This window comes from Chionomys nivalis, chromosome 11 (assembly GCF_950005125.1).
Source record: "Chionomys nivalis chromosome 11, mChiNiv1.1, whole genome shotgun sequence".
Lineage (NCBI taxonomy): Eukaryota > Metazoa > Chordata > Mammalia > Rodentia > Cricetidae > Chionomys > Chionomys nivalis.
Genome location: NC_080096.1, coordinates 18116860 through 18132777, shown reverse-complemented (window position 1 = coordinate 18132777; position 15918 = coordinate 18116860). Strand labels below are relative to the sequence as shown.

At 47.8% G+C, this 15918-nt stretch overlaps 1 protein-coding gene across 1 annotated transcript; it reads left to right on the top strand.

Annotated features, from left to right (window-relative positions):
- The first annotated feature begins 9413 nt into the window (after positions 1-9413).
- Positions 9414-15708, top strand: Stmn1 (stathmin 1). Its single transcript, XM_057785181.1, has 5 exons — positions 9414-9486; positions 11153-11225; positions 11680-11852; positions 14502-14693; positions 15198-15708. The coding sequence occupies exons 2-5, from the start codon at positions 11213-11215 to the stop codon at positions 15267-15269; spliced, it is 450 nt and encodes a 149-aa protein (XP_057641164.1). The 5' UTR covers positions 9414-9486; positions 11153-11212; the 3' UTR covers positions 15270-15708.
- The last annotated feature ends 210 nt before the right edge of the window (positions 15709-15918 follow it).

Below are 15918 nucleotides of genomic sequence, written 5' to 3'. Positions count from 1 at the left end.
ATAAATACAAATGAAATTTGATGGCACGAGATAGGATAAAATTATTCTCCCAGTCCCATGGGGAGGACCAGTCAAATTATTCCCCTGAAGCCGCAGAAGCCCAGCAGAGGTGGCGGCATCCATCTACCATCTCCTACCCCCGTACCTTCTCTTCCCTCTCTGGATCTCTTGCTCTCCCTCTGATTTGGAGACAGGGTCTCACTCTATACCTCAGATTGGCCTGGAATTCACTACGTAGACCAGGCTGTCCTTGGATTTGCAATAATCTTACTGCCTGGGGTTTCCCAAGGGCAGGGATTGTAGGCACAGACACCACACCCAGTTCACACTATTTATTTCTCGTTTGCATTTTGACCATCCAGAAAAGACTGGATAGGGAAAGCAGTAGAAAGCAATCACCCCAGCCACTCCAATAAAGAAATGGCATCAACTAAGGAGACAAGCCTCCCCATGCAAGGTAGAGTCCTAAGATCTTGGAACAGAAAGAAAAAAGGCCTGGTGGTTGGGCCACTCCTTTAACCCCAACTCTTGGAAGACAGAGGCAGGAAGATCTCTGTGCATTTGAGACCAGCCTGGTCTACAAAGTAAGTTCCAGGACAGTTAGGGCTACACAAAGAAACCCTGTCTCGAAAAACCAAACCCAAACCAACTAACCAACCAAGCAAGCAAACAAGCAAGCCAGTATGAGGATAGAGGAAGCAGTTAGCCAGCTGTTTAGTTAACAGCTGCGCACTAATGCAAATGTCCTACTTCGGATATGTGTCGTATATTAGTCCATGTGGTCCTGACACCACCCCAGCGGTACAGGGGCTTCGTGCGTTCTCATGAGATGGGGGAGTCACACCTTGAATTCACACAAATGTGCTGAATGGGACCTGCACCGATGGACAAAGCACAGGATGAGAAGTCCCTCTGTGACACTTTGGGTCTCTCTGGGCAGATGTCTTCAGTTCTCTGACCACAGCTCTCATCTGTAAAGAACAGGAGTAGCTGTGAAGAGAATGCAGGGTGAGTGATTGCTCAGATTGCAGAGACGGAGCCAGACTAGATGAAGAAGCTCTGTTGCTTCCGAGTGGCCTAGTTGGACCGGTGATGTAAGCTCTGCAGATCTGACGCTGAGCCAGGAGTAGAAGAGAGAAGCCCACACATCATATGTTCTAGTGTTTCAGCTACAGATCAAGTCCACAAACCAGTTTTTAAAAATGCATGCTCTATTCTTCCACTGTTATACAGCCTAGACATACATATTTGAGTTGAGAACTCTTTCTTTAAAAAAATTGCATGTCCACGTGTAGAGTGTGTTTGTTGTATATTTGTATATGATATATGTACTTATGTAAATGCTTGTATGTAGAGTCAGGTGTCTTTCCTTGATCAATCTCTCTCTCTCTCTCTCTCTCTCTCTCTCTCTCTCTCTCTCTCTTTCGGTTCTTTGAGACAGAATTTCTCTATGTAGCCTAAGCTATCATGGAATTGGCTTTGTTAACCAGGCTAGCCTCCAGTTGGGCTGTGGTGACAAACACCTTCAATCCTAGCACTCAGGAAGCAAGCAGATATTTGTGAGTTCAAGGCCAGCATGGTCTACAGATTGAGTTCCAGGATAGCAAGGGCTACACAGAGAAACCCTGTCTCGAAAAATAACAAACACCCCCCCCCCCCCCAAAAAAAAAAAGCCCAGGCTGGCCTTGAACTCACTTTCCACCTAATTCTGCCTCCTAAGTACCAGGTCTAAATGCATATGCTACCATGGCCAGCGCCTTGATCATGCTCAACATTTTTTTTGATGGGTATGTTCACACTAGTGCAAGTACCTTGGAGGCCAGAAGAGGGCGCCAGATCCCCTGAAGATGGAGTTATAAGCTGTTGAGAAATGTTTGATGGGGTTGCTGTGAACTGTTGGGTTTTCCGTAAGAGCAGTAGATGTGCTAACCACTGAGCAATCTTTCCAAACCCTGGCTGTCCTGGCACTCGCTCTGTAGACCAGACTGTCCTTGAACTCAGAGAGCTGCCTGCCTCTGCCTCCCCAGTGCTAGGCTAAAAGGTGCACACCACCACTGCCTGACTGACTATTTTTTAGTTTGACTTTTAAAAATGATTTATGTGTGTGGGTGTGCTGGTGGCATGTATATCTGTACACCTCTTGTGTGCCTGGTGCCTGAGAAAGTCAGGAAGAGGTGTCAGATTCCCTGGAATTGGAGTTATAGATGATTGTGAGCTGTCTTGTGGGTGCTGGGAATCAAACCTGGGTCCTCTGGAAAAGTATATCGCTGAGCTATATCTCCATTTTTACTGTGTGTGTGTGTGTGCGTGCGTGTGTGTGTGTGGACTGTGTTTGTCTATCTGCCTGAGCCATCTTGCTAGCCCATAGTCTTCATTTTTAAAGGGTCTCTCAGTGACCCTGAGGCTCAGGAAGCTGATGAGATTAGCTGGCCAGTGGACTTTAGGAATCTGCCCACAGCCAACCTGGTGTCCCGTTATAGGCATGCCCCTCTGTGACTGACTTTTCACATGGGTTCTGGGCATCCAGATCCAGGTCCTCACGCCTGTGCAGCAGGCACTTTGCTGACTGAAGCATCTCTCCAACCCCAAGTTGAAAATTCTTGGATTCCCTGAAACACCACATACGTGTGAAGTCAGACCCTTCATTTCCCATTCCCAGCCCCCATGTGCATCCCTGGACCACAGGCTGCAAGAATTCTCCATGGGTTTGGGTGTATTCACAAGTAGGAAGCTTGGGCCTGAGAGGAAGGAGCTGGCATACATACCATCATTTTGGCAGGGGATTTCTGGAAGGTGACCTAAAAAACAGGGTGTCCAGGCCACTGAGTTCCTTTCTTTGGCCTCAGGATAGTGAGCTCAGGAGAAAATTAGAGAGTCACTCCATAAAAACAATCATTAGAAGAAGGCAGAACCTTCCATAAACACAGATGAGGTTTAGAATATGGAGGAAGAGTCAGGTGTGGGGGTGCACACTGGAAACCCGGCACTCAGGAGGCTGAAGTAGGAGGACTGTGGGTTTGAGACAACTTGAGCCACACAGGAAACCTCTGTCTCAAAACATCAAAAAACAAATAAAGAGCCAATCGTGATGGTGCATGTGTTTAATCCCAGCTCTCGGGAGGCAGAGGCAGGCAGGAGATAAAGGCAGGCAAATCTCTATGAGTTCAAGGCTAGCCTGGTCTACAGAGGAAGTTACAGGATAGCCAGGGCTACACAAAGAGAAACCTATCTCAAGTACACCCCCCAAAAAAAAGAAAAAAGAAAAGAAAAAAAAGAAAGCAAAAAGCAAATCTAGCAAAGAACATGGGACAGTGATATTTTTATCTTAACTATTTTGTGTACACACATAGTATAGACATATCTCCACACTTGACAGTAATACTTGCTTGTAAGTTAACACCAAGAAAAGTCACTGTCAATAATCCTAATATTTCGGGATCAGAGATGTAGTTTGAAATTAACCAAGTAATAACTGTGCCAGACATGTGTGCATGGGACAGGGTGGGGGGTACAGACAATAGCAATGAAACACACCCTGCCTTCAAAAAGCTTCCACTTTCTGAGCGACACCTGCAGACGCTTGCACAAGACCTGAGAAAATCACGCTGGTGCAGCCTGAGTTGTTCTGAGCTCAGCTGCTTCTCTCTGAGCCTTTATACGAGTTGTTAATATACTTGAGGAACTGACAGCCACGTCTTCAGTGGCTTTTCTCCTCCCCCTGCTTTCCCCGGAGCCTGAGATTTCCGGAGACAAAGCCTTTCAAACCGCTCTTGAATGAACTGGGAAAAATGAATTAAATCACCACATGGTAAGTGCTGAATTGGTACCACACTCGTGGCAGGCAATTTGGCACTACCCAAATTCCAAACGGGCTGGTTCTTTGACATTGCAATTCCATGTCTAGGGGTGTGTTTTGCAGATAGGCTCACCTACATGGGAGACGTCAGGTGTACTGGGTTGTTTACCACAGAACCGTTTGAAAGAGCAAGTTGCTGGGAGATGACGGGGGGCTATGGAGTGAGCATGGTTGAACTCAGTCATGGAATAGTCGTACTGTGGATAGCAGAAAAAGGCAAGCTAGATGTAGGAAAGACCCTGGAATATGTTGTTAAGCGAGAACAAAACAGTTAAACACAGAAGAGTCCTGGCCACATGTAAAATTGGTCAGGAGCACGTATCAACAAATCTGCTTCTGTCGCTACAAAGACACTTGTGACACACAGAACGCTGAAGTAATGATCACTGTGGCCAGAGAGGAAGGTGGAGATATTGGCAGATAGAGATCAATAAAGTAGGAGGGATATTTAAATTTTTTTTTTTTTTTTTTGAGACAGGATCTCTCTATGTAGACCTTGCTGTCCTGGAACTTTCTTGTCCTTGAAGAGAAGGGAGTTTTATACTTAAAAATGTATGACATTTATTTTATGAGCACGTGCATGTGTTCACGTCCATGTGTGTACGTGTGTGGGTACACCGTACAGCACATATGTGGGTGTCCGAGGACCAAGTGTTGAGAGTCAGTCATTTCTATTGTGTAGGTTCTGGGAATTGAACTCAGACTTGATTGAGGGCAAGTAACTTTATCTACTGAGCCCTCTCGGCAGTCCTATCTGCTCCCCCGCCTTAAAATTTTCTTTTATATGTGACTGTTTTGTCTGCGAGTTTATCTGTGCCCACCTTCCTTTAATGCCTTGGCAGCCAGAAGAGTGCCTATGACTCCTGGAACTGTAGTTATAAATGGTTGTTGCTGCCATGTGGGTGCTGGGAACTGAACCCAGGTCCTTTGGGAGAGCAGCTAGTGCTCTTAACTGTAGAGTCATCTCTCCAACTCCCCCCACCCCATTTTTCTTTAAGCAGGGTCTCAGTATGTAGCCCATTTGCAATAGCCCTGCCTCTGCACCGAGGGCTGGGGTTATAGCTATGTGCCCTTGCACGACTGTTTTATTTTTAAATCATATGAATGTTTTCTAGGAAACATGTGAAATTAATTGAATTTTAAAACAACATACTCTATGGGGAGTTGAACAGATAGACGGCTTAGTGGGTAAGAGTGCTTGCTCTACAAGCAGGAGGGCCTAAGAGTCCCCAGTATCCACATAAGGAGCTGTGTGTGTGTGTGTGTAGCCCAGCACTGATGGACAGAGATTGACAGATCTATACAGCTCACCGACCAGTCAGAAAAGCTGAAATTTCCCATATACAGTGAAAGTCCATGTCTCAAGATAAGAAAGGGGAGAACAATAGAGTGCGCGCGCACACACACACACTCACACATGCACACTCACACACGCCCACACACATACACAGTTCACACACTCTCTCTTTCTCTCTCCCCCCATGGGAAGGCAGGGGTGTTCATTGCTTGCCTAGCTTGCAGAAGGCCCTAGGTTTGGTCCCCAGCAGTGCAAAGGATTGACTGATTAAATCAAATCCCCTAGTGAGAGGCTGAGATTGTAGCTTAGCAGTGTATGTTGAAGATGCCCAACCCCAAGATGAAGTCACATAGAGGGTCCCCTGCTGTCTTAGTTTTCCTTTACTATGGCAAAACATCTGAGAAAGTCACATTGAAGAAAGAAAGGTGGATTTGGTCTCAGAGCGTCAGAGGTTTTGCTACCTGCTCACGGGCTCCATCGACTCTGGGGTAAAGGGGAGGCAGGAGCCGGGCAGTGGTGGCGCACGCCTTTAATCCCAGCACTTGGGAGGCAGAGGCAGGTAAATCTCTGTGAGTTCGAGACCAGCCTGGTCTACAAGAGCTAGTTCCAGGACAGGCTCCAAAGCCACAGAGAAACCCTGTCTCAAAAAGCCAAAAAAAAAGGGGGGAGGCAGGAGACAAAAGTGCCCCTCATGGAGGCAGGCACATACTCCAGTGTCCCCAAGGAGTGGGTGGGGAGGGGCTGGAGCAAACACAAACACCCCCTTCAAAGGCATACCTACTGAGACCTACTCCCTCCAACCAAAGCCTACATCCTAAAGTTTCTGGTGCCTCCAGGAAGTCATTAAGCTATGAATTCATCGCATTTGCTGTAGAGTGGCCCCACCTCTGAACACTGCTGCAATCGGAGACCTAGCAGTCAACACAGGATCCTTTAGGGGAACATTTTGTTTCCTCACCGTAACACCTGGCATGCGCGTGGATGGCCTAGTTGTTCCCTAGCACCACAAAAAAAAAAAAAAAAAAAAAAAAAAAGCTTTAGAAACAAAATAATTCTGGGGCCAGAAAGATGGCTCAACAGTTAAGAGCACTGGCTGCCCTTCCAGAGGACCAGGGTTCAATTCCCAGCACCCACATGGCAGCTCACAACTGTCTGTAACTCCAGTTCCAAGCAAGGGGCTCTGATGCCAATACACATAAAATAAAGTTAAAAAAAAAAAGAAATAAAATAATTCCATGGGAAGATTTAATTCAGTAAGGACAATACCAATCCTAAGGATAAAAGTCTAATATTAATTCATTCATTCATTCAACAACTTCTCGCAATCAAGGAACTTCACTGTAGCAATGTTGGTTAATGCATGCTCGGCACCAAGGCTGAACGTGGCTCCGTGCTCAGTGCTGTCGGTGCATCCTCACAGATCCCACTCCTGTAACGGAGGCTCTAACAGCTCAGTACAGGAAGTTGGGTGTGAGAGAGAGCTCTTCCACCTCTTCTCTACAAACCTCTAGGCCCTCACCATGTATGAAGCCCTGTACTGGACTCTCAGACGAGACATGACATTGCCTCTACCCATTAAGGGAGACAGATGTGTGAAATATGCCCAAAGATAGGGTTTGAACAGAAACAGGCACATCAGAACCTGGGAACAAAGGGAACAAAGACGCTTCAACAATAAAACTGACTTCTCCCGTGACACCCCCTGGCTGAAGACAGGCCCCAGGAGCAGCGGTGGACCTCAGAGGCGCCTATGTGGGAGACAACCTCTATGGCCTCAGAAGCAACAATGAACAAAGGCTGTCGCCTCTCTGGGAGTAACTGAGATCTGACAACATCCCGGCACGTTTTCATCAGTGTAGACATCCTTTCTGGGCTTTGAAGCCTGAAGTACTCTCCTTTGGCTGTCTACGCAGATCAAATATGCTGGACAGCTGCCATATCTAGACTTCACTTTGTGCTAATCCACAGTCACAGCCGGCCCCAGCACAAGCCTACTGAACCATCTGAGCAGAAGCAAAAAATAATTCTCAAAGGCAAAGACAGGCAGCTCGGAGACGGAAACATTAACCCCTCGCTGCCTCTTGGAGAGGGCGGAGATCTTGCTCGTGTTAGGGGAGAGGGAGGTTGGGGCCCTTTCCACAGTGGAGCCGCAAAGCCGCTGGCTACCCTTTCCAGTCCTGGAGACCAGCCGTGAACGCTGGGGACAACTGGCTTCCAGAGAAGCAACCCCAATCCACCTTAAAGAACCGCACCTTGCACAGGCAAGCACCTTGCTATGCACAGGGTCATTCCAGGAGGAAACTTAGCCCCACCCCCATCTTCCTAAGCAGCCCTGAGAATCGCAAGTCTTGTCACAGATGCCACCACAAGCAGGCACCCAAAAACAAATCCAGAAGCCCAGAGGCATCGCTAAAAAAGATGAAAAATCTCCATGAGTTCTAACGTCTACTTCGTGCCTAGCTGTGGTTTCCATGGAAATAGACATCTGCTCTGGGGAGAAAGGTGTGTGTGGGGGTGGGGTGGGATGGTATCAATGCTTTAAAATAATCAGTGTTTCGAAGGATTAATTTTTCCCTGTCACAACATTAAAAGAAATATGAGATTTTGGGGTGGCAATTACTTGTATTTGGTGAAAAAAATGCATCACATGGGTGGGATCTGCCACGCACATCTCCAGATCCAGTACAAAGACTTGAAGACAAAGTGCTGGTTCAGGAGGTCCCAGACCTCTTGGCATTGGAGGTCTTTGCTCATTCGTCTTATCCCTGCGGTCAATGTTCAGAAAGGACGTAGCCTCATTCCTGTCTAGTGTTTAAATGGTTTCTGAGATCCATTCAGAAAACTGAAGCACCTGGCTGTTCTGAGGCTATGTTTGTGAAAGAGAGAAGCCTTTCGGCTAGCAGAATCGGCTCCCGCAGCTCACACCCTGAGCAAGAACCATTCAGACCGGCTGGGGTGAGGGCAGAGAGAGACTGACCCTACACAAGAGCAATTGTTGGAAAATGTGCCTCTATAAGCATATTTCAGGCAACAGTACTCCGCCAATTGCTTGCTTTGTGCCTTGTCTGCTGCCTGGGTAATACAGTTTTCATTGTCCTGTGCACCTATTGTTTTTTATCTCGGGTACTTTCCTATTGGTTAGCCAGATGTAGGATTTGTTTAAAATTAGAACCGTGGTTCCACGGAGGTCGTTTTATGTGTGGTTTGGTTTTTAGGAGACCAAACCCATTAATAAAATAGTATCCCTTCTGTATAGCGTTTCTGAGCAGGTGCCTTGGGGAACTGACCACCACATGGGGACACAGCTTTGGTCAGAGGAGAGAAGGGGTCTAAGGGAGACAGGGTCAGGCTAATTTCCTTTGTGTCTCTGTTATAGTTCTGCTTTATCCAGGCCAGAGGGAACTGTGACCTTGTGGTTCCTTTTGTTTACTTTCTCAAAAGAGAGCCCAGCCCCGCTTCGGGGAGCACGTGCTTTCAGAACAAAAGCAGCCCTTTACTGCAGTCCGTGTATCTCGAACTGCCATCGCTCTTCCCTTTCCTGTCACCGCAAGGCTTTGGCAGGGCAGATGGAGTCTGCCTTTAAAGCTTTAAAGCTTTGTTAGACCCAAGATCAGATTCCAGAGCCTCACGCAGCCCTGCGTAGATCCCAGTGTTCCCAGTTCGGGAAGTTGAGGAAGGGGGAGAATGCAAATAGACGCGGGAAGGACCACGCCCGTGACCTGTCAGCACGAAATGGGTTAGCGACTGCGATGTTGCATCACAGGTGACAATCTGGCGTGTGTCCGTGGTAGGACGCCAAGGGTAGAGGACCGTGGAGGAGGGCGGAGAGGCACTGTCTTGGGCGGGGTGTGGCATCAAAAGGGACACTGCCTAGGAAGCGAACCTGACTCGTGCGGGTCAGCAGAAGGAGTGCAGACGGTCAAGGTTTATAAAACCAAAGTAGGTTAGGACCGACCCCTCCCTTGCGCCGTGCCTCGCCCTGCTCTTTTCCTAGAGATGTAGTCCCGTAGCCGAATTAGTCCTGCGGCCACAGCCAAGTGCTTTTCCGCGCAGAGACCCGGGGTCCAGCCCGGGTTCACACCTGGAGGAAGCCCCTCCGGAACACCCCACCCCTTGCATTGTCCTCCTGCCCCACTGGCCTGGACTACACTTCCCAAGATGCGCCGCTCTAGAGGGGCGGGGCACTCCAGGCTTGGGGGTGGGACCGGCACGTGCCGTCAGACTCAGCCAATGCGGAGCCCCGTGGCTAGATCACGTGCCGCTGTTTGGCGCTTTTGTGCGCGCCCAGGTCTGTTGGTGCTCAGAGTGTGGCCAGGCGACTCGGAGCGAGCAGGTGGGTCCTGGCTTGGCTTAGGCAGTGGATATGGAAGGATAGGGACCATCCAGGAAGGCGGCGGGCCGCCAACGGGAGACGCTTGGAGAGGCGGGGGCTCCGAGACCTGGCGGGCGGGGGGCGTTCGTCTTTTGTGTGAGGCTCTGGCGGAGTCTCGGCTTTTGTCCCTGGTCCCTGGGGACGCGGCTTGGTGGGGAGGGGGCGCGGCCAGCTGTGGGGTTCAGACCCGGGTGCGAGCGTGGAGACAATAGGGGCGCGGGCCGTCCCTGCTTCTACCGCCTGGTGGGCGCGGCTCTTCAGGGGTCCCCATTGTCTGATGGAGAGCAAGGCTGTGGGCGCCCGTGCTCTTGAGGGGCGGCGCCCGCCCGGGCTCCCGGGGCTCGGTGGCGGAGGTCGCGGGCAGCTCTGGGGACTCGAGCTGGGGGGGGTGGAGGTGGTGCGACCGATCCCGCTGCAGCCACCCCAGGGCTGCGTAGCCGCGAGGTATTTTTGGCGGGAGTTGGGGGGAGGAGACGGCCGCGCGCTGCCAGCCTGAGGGGGGCGGGGCCACCCCGGAGAACCGTTAGCCCCGCCCATCCTGTCGCTGCCCACGCGCGCGGGCTCCCGAGTGTGGAGAGGTTCGCGGAGATTCGAAAAGGCGCGGGGAGCAGAGGGGCGGGGCCAGGGGCCGGAGCGTAGGGCGGGTTCTGATTGGCCCGGGCCGCAAGCCTGCCCGCCCGGGCCAGGACCACGCCCATGCTGGGTGGGTGCTGCGTTGGGTGCTGTGCTACAGCTAGACGTTTTTTTTTTGGTGCCTTGGAATTCAATGTCTAGCATTTGGAACCTTTAATCATACGCTTCGAGCCTAAAAGAATGGAAATCTCTTTAGAAAATAATCGACAACTGTCGAAAAATTTTTTTTTGCGAAATAGGACTGCAAACGAGACAAACTTAAGACGGGTGTGGTGGCGTATATCTAATCCAACACTCAGAATAATGTCCCCAATCCCCTTCACGTGGTCCTCGAACCCAGGGCTTTGCAAATGTTAAGCCACTGCTAACCCGCTGGGCTAAACCCCACCCTTCTACACTGGGGAGGCTGAGGCAAGAGGATTGCAATTTCAAGGCCAGCCTGGGCTAGATAGCTAGACCCTGCTGTCAAAAGAAGCCTAGAGGTTCATAAAACTTCATTTTCCCACTGTTAGGCGAGTAGCTTAAACCCTAGGAACAATGGGACTTGAATACCATTGGCTGCTAGCTTGGGTGTTCTCCACCATGACAGACACAGACAAAGCAAGGGTGGGTATTTCAATTGCACAATGAGTTGTACACAGAATTAAGATGGCTCCGATCTCATTGTTGGGTTGAATCTGGAATATCTTACGTTGGATGGGAAAAAATTGAGGTTATGGGAAGGAATCCTTCAACCCTGTGACTGAACCTCAATTTTAATATTACAGGTTTTTTTTTTCTTTTAAGAACATCATTTAATTTTCTGCTGCCAATATTATTCAGTTTAAATTTTCCGATATGTTTCGGTGTTTCTAGATGGATTTTTTTATGATGTCACTTGATTCCACCTAACGATTTTCCTGACATTGTCATGGGTGTGATTTGAGGTTCCTTTGTGCTGCTCACATATAGAAATACAGAGAAATTGATTGCGTGCTTTGAAAATAATTTTCAGGGCTCTCTTTACCAGTGGATTGTAGAGGGTGCACGGCCAGTCTCTTGTCTTCTGTTCGACATGGCATCGTCTGGTAGGTAATTGATTGAGAAAAGCTGAAACGGACGGGCTTACTGCTTTAGAATCGGAAGTGGTGCAGGTCTTAGGCTTTTTATTGGGCATTTGTGTTTTTTTCAAAACTGAATTTACAATAAAAAAGCAATTAAAGAATTTTATCATTTGAATAAATATATGGAAAGCTCATCATCATTTATAATTAGATAAATTGTCTTGGTCCAAAGCAAAATTGTGAGGTTTACTTCATTCTTTGTTTAATAAAATGGTTGTCAAATACTAATTCCTCCTCAATGGTATTTGTTAGCCCAGTTTAGCTTTTTTTTTTTTGAGATTTGATTATTTGATTTCTTACCTACAGCCTAGCCTCAATTCGGTTTATTACATTGTTGATTTTTAGAAAAGTATAGAATTCTTTATTTTAATAAGCAAGCTGGGTTTTCCTCATTTATCATAAATCTGATCAACTCCAGATATTCAGGTGAAAGAACTGGAGAAGCGTGCTTCCGGCCAGGCTTTTGAGCTGATTCTCAGCCCTCGGTCAAAAGAATCTGTCCCCGATTTCCCCCTTTCCCCCCCAAAGAAGAAGGATCTTTCCCTGGAGGAAATTCAGAAGAAATTAGAAGCTGCAGAAGAACGGCGCAAGGTAAACTGGACGATTTACAGGAGACAGGACACTTAATAGTGTAACGAGGCAAACTGACTTAATTTTCAGAGAAAGGAAGAAAGAATTGTAGTTATCCTGTGATCGTAAGTAGGGAAGGTCCTGTGCCATCGATGGTTGGAAGAAAGCAGCAGCCATTGCTTAACGAGCTCCTATCAGGATCCAGCTCCTTGACTCGAGCTTTCTCTAACAAATGGAGCCTCCATGGTGGGAACTGTCTCGGCTAACATACTGGAAAGTGGTGGTATTAAGTCATTTTCCTAAAGTCCTATTCCTGAGTGCTGGAGGCAGAATTCCACCTAAGACCATATTCCATCGGAAGCTCATGCTTTTCCTCTTTGAAATGCAGGGCTTTTGTTGGCAGGTAATTCTTTGTTTCCTTAGTTTTGCTTTTTAGGAGCTAAGCAATAAAAACTCAAACTTCCAGGGATGTGGCATTGTAACTCTTTCTCATTCTAAACAATTCTGCTATTAAGGACCATCTTTGAATCCCAGTGAGGCCTGGAGGAGTGGCTCAGCAGTTAGCACTGCTGTCCTTCCGTGTGGTTCCCAGCACCCACATGGTGACGCACAACCATTTATAGCTCCATTTCCAGGGCATCCGGTGCCTTCTGGTCTTCATGGCCACCACACATACAAGTAGTGCACTCATAGATGTGCAAACCAAACAACCATGCACATGAAGTAAATAAGACCCAATGAGAGGCTGGACATGGCCCAGCTGTGAATAGTGCTTGTTCTTGAAGAGGACCAGAACGTGACTCCTAACACCCAGGTTGGGTGGCTCACAACTGCCTGGAACTCTAGTTCTAAGGAATCTGATGCCGCCTTCTGGCCTCTGAAGGCCTGACATGCACATGTGCATATATTCACACAGACCATACACATAAAATAATGAGAAAATTTAACAGTTGTTAATATGATTATAAAAGAGTTGAGAAATGGAATTATAACTGGAAATTTAAGATGATCAATTCATTTCCCAGAAATATCCACTTAGCAGGATTCTTATTAAGGACTTTAGATGGGGGCTAGAGAGATGGCTCAGCAGTTAAAAACCTTGCTGCTCTTGCAGAGGACCCGGGTTCCATTACCAATACAGCTGCCTGGAGCATACAGCAGTCCTAACTCAAGTTTCAGGAGACCAGTGCCCTCTTCTGGCCACAGGCACCAGGCCTGCTGCAGTACACTTACATGCAGGCAAGACACTTATACATGTAAAATATAAACAAAAGAATTTTACATAAATTTTCATTAAATCTCCCCAGCAGCTATGATTTAGGTGAGTGGATATAATTTTAAGTTGGGGAAACTAAGGCACAAAAAGGTAAAGTGTAAAGTAATAGCCAATCCCACATGGGCACCCCGGGATAATTTGTGGTCTAACATGTACATGTACATTTTTCTGCCAGAGCACGTGTCCTTTTCAGTTCTTGAACCCTGCTGTCAGCACTTACTGTCTGAGAACGGGCTGTTAGCTGGGTGTATCTACAGTCCTAGTACTTGGGGAATGCAGGCAGGAGGGCCAGAAGTTAAAGATCATCCTTTGCTACCTACCCAGTTGGAGATCAGCCTGGCTGTGGGGTGGGCTCACTTGGTAGAGTGCTTGCATGGCATGCATGAAGTCCCAAGTTCAGTCCCTGGTGCTGTGTCATCTCGGCACTTGGGAGGCAGAGGTGGAAGGTTGTGAGTTCAAGGCCAGCCTAAAGTCTGAGACCTTGTTCCAAAAATCAAATGAAAAGCTTTTGGCACAAAGCCTGGTGTGCCATCTGCCTGCTCTTTGATGTAGGTTGGAGTTGATGGGGTAGGAGGGAGCAGTATAACCAGAGACTAGACAGGAAAGCTGGGCCTTGTGCGCAGTTTTCCCGTACTAAGTGACGGCCTAAGTAGTGCACCTCCTATCCGGATAAAGGTGCTGTGGAAGACAATGGGCAAAACCAGTGGCGAATGCCCTGCGCTCAGACCCTGCAAGTTCATTCTTCAAAATATGTCTGACTCTGTTCATTGGCCACTGCTAAAAGTTTGACAGGGATTCTGTATGTAGCCACGGCTATCTTGGAACTCACTCTGTAGACGAAGCTGGCCTCAGATTCAGTGATCCACCTGCCTCTTGTCTGTGAAAGCTGGGATTAAAGGTGTGTACCACCACGGCCAGCTGACAATGCCCTTTTCTTTCCATAACCTTTGGAGTTAAATAGCAGAAATTCATTAAAGTGCGATTCCTAAGTAGATTACTCAAGTCCTCTAAGTACTTTGCATCATAGAGGGATTTCCTTATAAAATCTAGACAAGTTAGGTTGGTGCGGTATATGGCTATAATCCCAACGTCAGGAAATAAACGCAAGAGGATCATAGGTTCCTGTGAGCCCTTGCTACATAGAGAGTTCCAGGCCTGCCTAGGCTACATGAGATCTTGTCTCAAAAACAAAAACCTGAACAGTATTCCAAAGTAAATACAAACATTGGTTGGAAAACAAAGGCAATTTTTTACTGTTTCAGAAGATACTTCAGCTCCTCGCTTGAGCATTAGTTCCAGGGTCTCTTCCTTCTTCCCGTCCCCTGACGATAATCTCTGTCGCAGTTCTAGCTAATGCCAGAGGCGCTTCTGAGGGCTGTTGAACTCTTTTGCAGTCTCATGAGGCGGAAGTCCTGAAGCAGCTCGCCGAGAAGCGGGAGCACGAGAAGGAGGTGCTGCAGAAAGCCATCGAGGAGAACAACAACTTCAGCAAGATGGCAGAGGAGAAGCTCACCCACAAGATGGAAGCTAACAAAGAGAACCGGGAGGCGCAGATGGCTGCCAAGCTGGAGCGTTTGCGAGAGAAGGTTAGTGTCCTCTTTATGGAGGAGTTAGGAGCTTGAACTGTCTTGATAAAATAAGACTGATTCCTTTTTGTCATCACATTCAGTAAGAAGGAAGTTCATCTTAATATAGAATGTTCTAGCCGGGCGGTGGTGGCGCACGCCTTTAATCCCAGCACTTGAGAGGCAGAGGCAGGCGGATCTCTGTGAGTTCGAGACCAGCCTGGTCTACAGAGCTAGTTCCAGGACAGAAACCAAAACCACAGAGAAACCCTGTCTCGAAAAACCAAAAAAAAAAAAAAAAAAAAAAAGAATGTTCTAGACTTCTCAGCGTGATTTTGTATTCCTTGGAAGAGCAGTTAGAGGTTTAGCTGTTGTCATCCCAAGAGGCCCAGCAGGTTTGAAGATGATGATGTCATGGGATTCTCAGGGCCTGTTAATGACTGAGGCTGTGTTGCACCTCCGGGTGGGCAGGACAGGGCTCAGCAAATGATTTGACAGATGACACTTACACACAGTTTCTTCTAGGACAAGCACGTTGAAGAGGTGCGGAAGAACAAAGAATCCAAAGACCCTGCGGATGAGACCGAGGCTGACTAATTTGTTTTGAGAACTGACTTTTCTCCCCGACCCCTTCCTAAATATCCAAAGACTGTACTGGCCAGTGTCATTTTACTTTTCCCTCCTGACAAATATTCTAGAAGCTGATGTAGGACCGTATAGGTAGATCCAGACCGTGAGATGTTTTAGGGGCTCAAGGGGAGAAACTGAAAGTGTTTTACTCTTTTTTAAAGTGTTGGTCTTTCTAATGTAGCTATTTTTCTCGTTGCATCTTTTCCACTTGAGCACACTCGGTGTGCTGGGTTAATGGCTAGTACTGTATTGCCTCTGTGGAAGACATTTGTGAGGAGTGTAGTGGCTTCTTCCGACCTGTTAGATGCTGATATCTGTTCACACCTGCGATCCCAATTCTGTCCCAATCTTATCAGATGCTACTGTACTTGAATGGTTAATAAACTGCACAGTGCTGTTGGTGGCAGTGACTCCTTTCTCTTCAGGTAGTGACCCGTTGTGACGGCTGCAGACAGCCGCTTCTCTGCTCCCCGTCTCTGAATTGTCCTTCCACAATCAGGGCTTTGTGTGGTGCCTCACCCGGATCAGCTGTTATTTTCTTTCAGATGTTTATGTGCAAACAAGCAATGTTTTGTTCCCCTTAAAAAGGAAGACTACAGGCACAAATGGTGTTTTC

Excerpts from the sequence above, each read along its gene's own strand:
- Stmn1 (XM_057785181.1), top strand. Across the intron at positions 11,853-14,501 it reads CTGCAGAAGAACGGCGCAAG|TCTCATGAGGCGGAAGTCCT; the intron begins GTAAACTGGACG and ends ACTCTTTTGCAG. Across the intron at positions 14,694-15,197 it reads TGGAGCGTTTGCGAGAGAAG|GACAAGCACGTTGAAGAGGT; the intron begins GTTAGTGTCCTC and ends AGTTTCTTCTAG.